This window comes from Elephantulus edwardii, unplaced genomic scaffold, assembly GCF_000299155.1.
Source record: "Elephantulus edwardii isolate Elephantulus edwardi_28Jun2011 unplaced genomic scaffold, EleEdw1.0 scaffold00043, whole genome shotgun sequence".
Classification (NCBI taxonomy): domain Eukaryota; kingdom Metazoa; phylum Chordata; class Mammalia; order Macroscelidea; family Macroscelididae; genus Elephantulus; species Elephantulus edwardii.
In genome coordinates, this window is record NW_006399793.1 from 15515993 (window position 1) to 15522898 (window position 6906).

Below are 6906 nucleotides of genomic sequence, written 5' to 3' on the forward strand. Positions count from 1 at the left end.
ACAGGAGGAGATTGCCCCTCCTTCTCCAGCAGAGCATCTGGTAGATTCAAACTGCATACCTCTGGGATGGCAGTGCAGCTTCTTACAACTAGGCCACCATCCATTGGGGTTTTTTTTTCATGGTTGATATTTTATTGGTTGTTCATCCATTGGGTTTTAAAAGCTGTAGATAACACAATAGGAGATTACCCATTTTTCTCTTTGTAGCTGTTGATGGATTAGAACTATCTTTGGGTTAGAAATGCAACTCCATACAGGCTAAGCCACAACTTTCCTTTCCCACCTGTTGTTGTTAAGTATCATCGAGTCAAGTACAACTCATAGTGACCCTATGAACAAAAGATCTGAACTCTGTTCCATAATTATTGTCATTTCTTTAATGTTCACAGGCCTGTTATTTAAGAAGTAGAAGCCAATTCTGCTTTCAAATCCTGCTTAATCCGGGAGCTCTCCCAAACCTCGTCCACCATGGGTAACCATTATGGCATTTGATACACTGGTGGCACAGCAACTTCAAGTAACCTAAGTACATCAAACTGACAAGACAAATGCTGTACCACTTAGAAGGTTTCCCCCAAACACAACACCAAGCCCAGGGCCCAACCAACTTTTAAATACAAAGGCCCACCCACAAGGTCCTGACTTACTTAAGCAAGAGGTTTCCAGTCCACAGCTGATAACTAAATTGAGGCAATCAGATTCTCACGTGTTACTCACCTGTAATTACTGTAGTACTCCCAAATCAGCTAGACGTTTCTGCAGCTCACCATTCTGCTGCAGACTTTCTAGATCAGAGCATCCTCCTATGCAATCATTACCTAAGAAAACACGAGGCACCTGTAAAAGCAAACCAAGACATTTAAGAAATTTACTAGATTAGAAAGGGTAAGCTCCACTTTTTTCCCCGGGGCCCTGTTACTCCCACACTAGAGTTCCTGTTAAGGATGAAGAAAGACCTGACCAAAGGGAGAGGCATGGTAGGCCCAAATACGGAGTGCAGAGGGCCAATGTCTTCAGACAGATTCCCTCCATCCTTTGCTGAGCCAGTAACTGCTGGTAGAATACCTGATCTCCTTCAAATATTTTCTAAAGTCCACACTTTTTCAAATCACTTTACAACCTTCTCATATGCAACTTTTTAGAGTCAATAATATTACTGTTATTAGAATAAATATAGTCATTAAAGAATCCTTTTAAACCAGGCTGTTTTTCAAATTGAGGTCACTGTGCATTAAACAACTAGCCAAAATGATTTTAAAATGTCATTCTAGAAATTTTGGTTAGCTGCAGTTTGGCCACCCTGATCAAATTCTACTTTCTCTCCATGTGTGTTGTGTTGGGAAAATCTGCTGTCAAGGAGCTCTTTAAAAAGTGTGAAATGGCAAGAATGTAATTTACAAACTAAGGTGTGCTTGATCCAAGCCATGGTATTTTCAGCTGCTGCCTATGTATCTGAAAGGTGGACAATGAATTACGATGACAGAAGAATTGATGCCTTTGAATTGTGGTACTAGAGAAGAATACTGACTATCCCATATACTGGCAAAAGAACAAATAAGCCTATCTTGGAAGAAGTGGAAGCCAGGATCCTCCTTAAAGGCAAGGATGGCGAACCTTCATCTCCAAGACTTTGGACATGTTAGCAGGAGGGTTCAGTGCTTGGAAAAAGAGATCATGCCAGGAAAAGAGAAAGAGAAGAAGACTTGTAACAGGATGAGTTTACACAGTGATAACATGGGGGAGATCATGAGGGTGGCACAGAATTGGACAAGTTTCTGTTTTGTTCATAAGGTTGCTGGAAGTCATAGTCTACTCAGTGGCCCATAATAATTTAAGTTGTGACCACACCTGAATTGTTAAACTGAGCTGCTCTGTTGCTACCAAGCTGTTCCTCACTCACAGTGATTCTACAGGACAGAGTAAAACTACCTGACAGAATTTCCAAGGCTAGAACTGTCATATTGGTTTAAATTCTAGCCAAACAATAGATGGACCTATAAAGTCCTTTGTTCATGAAGCAGTTAGTATGTTTGAACCATAGACCTTTGGATTAGAGTTATCAGCCTGATACTTAAGCTACTATGCCAGCGGGGCTCCTTAACTGGAGCCCCAACAACCATTAATTCATTTCTTAATACAATTGGAAAAGTTAAATACATGAGATGCCGGCCCGTGATTTTTACGCTTGCGGTTATCATAGTCAGGTGTCTCAGTTGTTAAAACACAAGGAAGCACTATCCTCAGCCACAGAAGGTAGGGCTGGTGGTTTCTGAACCTCGTTCTTTAATATCTGATTCATCATAAGATATTTAAATGCTACAATTCTGGGACAAGGGCATCCATCTACTCAGGCTTCATAATTAGATGCGGTATTATTACACCTGGTTTGTGAGTTCATCTTCAGCGTACCTCCTTGCTGCTAGTAACAAACACATTGCAAAATTCCAGAGGACTTTTGGAATCCTGTGGGAGAAGTAAGTTCCCTCACTGCAACAAGTTCAAGGCCCAAGATGTTACACAAATGCTGAACAGTGGTGAAATTGCCACCATACAGATCGCCTGACTAATCAGAAGCAAGTAGGTCTCCACCCTCCACTAGGAATGTACCAACAGATGTGGGTAAGATGAAAGGCAGGGAGCAGTAAGAATAGTCTCAAAACTTTCCTTTTTTTCAGAAGGCTTAAAAATTTCAGTGAGTTGTAAAACAGGATTGACATTGGGGTTGGGGGGAGATTGAGAAAGATGGGATAAATAATGTATACTGTATTGAGACAGATGAGGGAGAAAACTTTTTAAAAGGGATTATGTGATTAGATATGATTGTCATGACAGGAGTCCAGAACGAAGGCTGCATAGTGGAGTGGACCTGGGGGGGAGGGATTGTAAAACAATGAAAGAATTTTTCTTTTACTTTTCTAAGACAGTAGTGTACTGGGGGGAAAGGGGAGAGGGAGAAAAGTGCAACAATGAATGAATGGAAATCCAAAGTCTCTGTAAATTTTCATTAAAATTAATAAAAGAAAGAAAAAAATTAAAAACTCAAATGAATTCTTTAAAGCGTGGACAATATGAGCGGAAAAGTGATGAATTATTGCAAGTAAGTTTTTATAGTATTTGTATAAAGGAAGGAGCCCTAGAGGAAATGTGTTTAAAAAAAAACAAAAACAAAAAACCACCCTAAGCAAATTTCTATGGCTGTTTCCTATGCCGAGAAAGAAGAATGCCAAGGCCTTGGTTCTGAAGCTGGCTGTGCCCCCAGGGCACACTGTGTGTGGAGGTAATGTCATGGATCATGTCACATGCTGCCCGCCCCATCTACACCAGAGGTGGGAAGCTTTGCAAATGTGGAGCAGCAGCAACAACAGCATCGCTTTTATCAATGTAAGAACAGCTGCAGAAAGATGAGGTATGAAAGATTTCCCACCCCCACCCCTCCTCAAACCCTAGCCTTTATTTTAAAGAAAGTTATGCTCCCCTCCTTCAAATTGTAGGGTCCTTTTAGCTTCTTACTTCCCAGCAAGACTTGGCTCTGGTCTGTTGTAATGGTAAACAGATCCGAACCCTAATGTGATTCCAAGGTGATTACATAGCACTGCTGCTTCAATTGAAGTCATTAGAGAATGAAATAAAAATCATCTGAGCTTAAACAAGGTCATGGCTTATCTGTTCATTGACTTTCATACTTTCAAAAAGAAGAGAGAAATTGTAAATATACCTACTCCCCACTTATTTAACTATCTGGTTATTCGACATTTCACATTTATGACAATAGGAAATAAAAAAATCTACTACTAAAGATTTTGGTCATTAACGACCTACATTTGGTGCTAGGTAAGAACAACTTTGGTCCTGGAGAGAGTGAAGCCAGGCTGCTCCTTGGAGGCAAGGATTCTGAGGCTTCATCTGACATACTTTGCACATGTTACAAGGAGGGACCAGTCCTTGGAGAGGAACATCTTGCTTGGGAGGGTGGAGGGACAACGCAGGAGAGGAAGACCCTTGATTAGATGGATTGATTCAGTCACTGGGGTAATGGGAATAGGTGTGCCAGAGACAGTAAGATTGGCAAGGGATAGAGATGTTGTATATAGGGTCGCTATGAGTCACAAGCCACTCAACGACACATAACAGCATGATGGTTAAACTTAAGTGTCAGGTTGGTTGGGCTATGATATCAGTGTTTTGGCAGTAATGTGACGATGTGGTTACCTTCCATTTTTGCATAACACTACATTTTGCATCATGACCTGGTCTGTCGAACCTAATCACGAGGATAAATGTTAGGTGTCTTCAAGTACAACTCAAGGTGAGTCTATGAAGAACAGACCTAAATCCTGTCCTATCCTGTGCTGTCCTTATTATCTCTGACAAACTACAGCCCATTGTTGTAGTCACTGTGTCAACATATCCAAAGTATGAGAGACAGTAAGTGAGGAGTGGGTATATATATATAAGGTTGCCACATCTTGACCTTTGAGCAAAGTGGTTCATTAAGTCTCAGCATTTACATCATATGTAAGTGTATCCTGAGGAAGGGAGTCTTCTCAGAGTTCTCACACTGGATCATGTATCAGAATCACCTGAGGCCCTGTTAACACTGGTTTCTGTTCCCCACCCACTCTCCTAGAATTTGTAATTCAGTAAATCCCCATTGGGCCCAAGAATTTGCAGTCCTCATTCTCAGGCAATGATCAAGCTACTGGTGCAGGGTCCGGGCACTGGTTTAGATCATTGTTGGGTGCCATAGGCAATTTTGTCTCATAGTGACCCCATGTAATGGTGCAGCTGCCCCGTAAGTTTCTTGTGAATGTCCTTATTCAAAGAAGCAGATTGCCAGGTCTTCTTTCCTTAGAGCCACGAGGTGGGTTTGAACTATCAACTTTTTTGGCTAGCAGCCAATGGGTTAATTCTTGTACCACCAGAGCTCCTTGATTTAGACTGAGTCATCATTTAATTCCTTCTAGGATAATTGAAGTTTTTCAAAACCCACAGTCCTCTATCACCCCCAGCTGCCTAAGACCTCAAAACATGATCGGTCTGTCTCTGGAGCAGAATTTAGTGCATCATGGCTGGCAAAACAGCTGATTTGCCTGAGAGATGAAAGGCTCCTTTGCCCTCGCACCCACCCTCTAGGATAGAAAAAACCCAAAACTGCCTGAAAGCACCCAGCTTAACAGAATGAGAAGCTGTGTGGGTCAGTGTGGGGGCTGTGCAATGAGACAGGAAACAGAGGCACTGTTGATTCAGCTGTGAAGAGATGAAATATGCCCTCCACTGCTCCACCCCTGAGAGGAAACTGACAGCCTGTTACTGTGAAAGAGGAAAGAGAACTGCCACCACAAACTCGAGTTGGGCAATATTAAGGGCACTTAGTATCCTGGATTGAGTGTCCCCAAGCCCCAGCCTCAGCGGGGTCTCAGATTCTCCAGGGTTACTCAGATGTAGCAAGTCACAGCTAGTTCCTCACCTCTAAACTACCCCCATAGTACAAGCTATTAGCATTTCTCACTTGGATTATACTGTGGTTTCCTGTCACTCAGTTGCCAGCATCACCCTGACCCTTCCACAGTCTCTTTTTCCTGACAAGTCACTAGAGTGGCCCTTCTTGAAATATAAATCAGGCCACACCTCTGCTCAGTACCCTTCAGTGGCAACTCATCTAGTACCAAGTACAAGCCCAAGTTCACACATTATTTTGAAAGATCCTTCCCAATTAACTCCAGCAGTGTCTTGGATTTTGTCTCTACTGTCCCACTAGTTGACATGATCCAACCAACCACACCAACCTCTCAGCCCTGGCATGAACCTACCAGGAACACATCTTCAACAGGGCTTTAGCGCTTGCTCTTAATGCTGCCTGGAGTGCTCTATCCTTAAAGTCCTGTGCACTTTCCTCCTTCACTTCTCTTACAAAGCAAAACACAAAACTAAACCCGCCATCACTGAGTCACTTCTTACTCGTAGTGAGCCTCCTTGGAGTTTCTAAGGCTGCTGGAAAATTTGTAGGGGAAGGATATTGCTCATCTTTCTTCCTGGAAACAGAGGGTGGATTTTAACTCTGGCCTTCCAGTTAGCAGCCTGGTACACTAGGCACTATACCACGAGGGTGCTTCACCTTCTTTACAGAATATTGTCTTCTCAATGAGGCCAGTTTGGCTCCATTTAGAATTTTCCCCTGCTATCTCTTCCCTACTTTCCATTTCTGCTTCATTTTTCTCCTTATCACATATTACTTGTCACCTTCCAACACATTGTTTCTCTCCCCGAGCAGGATGTAAAGTCCACAGACACACGTGTTTTGTCTGTTTTCTTCACAGTGGAGTATTCTCAGTGTCCAGCAGAGTGGCTGAAGTTGTTATATACCGTCGAGTTGGAGCCAACCCATTTCAGAGGCAGTTAATCGCATAGGAGGAGATTGCCCACCCTTCTCCCATGGAGCAGCCGCTGGCCTCGAACAGCGTGCATTCAGGATTTCAGCACAGCTTCTTGCCACTAGGTCACCAGAGCTCCCCAGAGTGGCGGATAGATACCATTATTGGATGATATTGAGTTAATTCCAATTCATGATGACCTCATATAACAAAGGACTACAGCATAGTGGGTTTGCTTTTGGGGGATGCTACCAAAAAAGATTGATAGGTCTCTCTCTCTCATGCAGCTAATAGGTGGGTTTGGACTTCTGACTTTTCACTTAGCATTTGACACAACTGTGGCAAAAATGATGGACCACTAGGCCTTCTTCCTATAAATACCCCCTGCCGTCAAGTCGGTTCTTGCTCACAAACACCCTAGAGGTAGGACATAACAGAACTGCCCCATCGGGTTTCTTTTTTTTCCCCCTATACTTATATTTTATTAATTTTCATAAACATTTACAGAGATTTTGGGTTTCCATTCATTCATTGT

General features: G+C 42.6%; 1 protein-coding gene across 1 annotated transcript in view; it reads right to left on the minus strand.

The window, feature by feature from the left end:
• Positions 1–723: 723 nt before the first annotated feature.
• GLRX (glutaredoxin (thioltransferase)) overlaps positions 724–6906 on the minus strand; it is a 13826-nt gene continuing 7643 nt past the window's right edge. Inside the window, exon 2 of the mRNA XM_006885373.1 lies at positions 724–837. Within this exon, the coding sequence (XP_006885435.1) occupies positions 724–837 (114 nt within the window). The remainder of the gene's footprint in view (positions 838–6906) is intronic.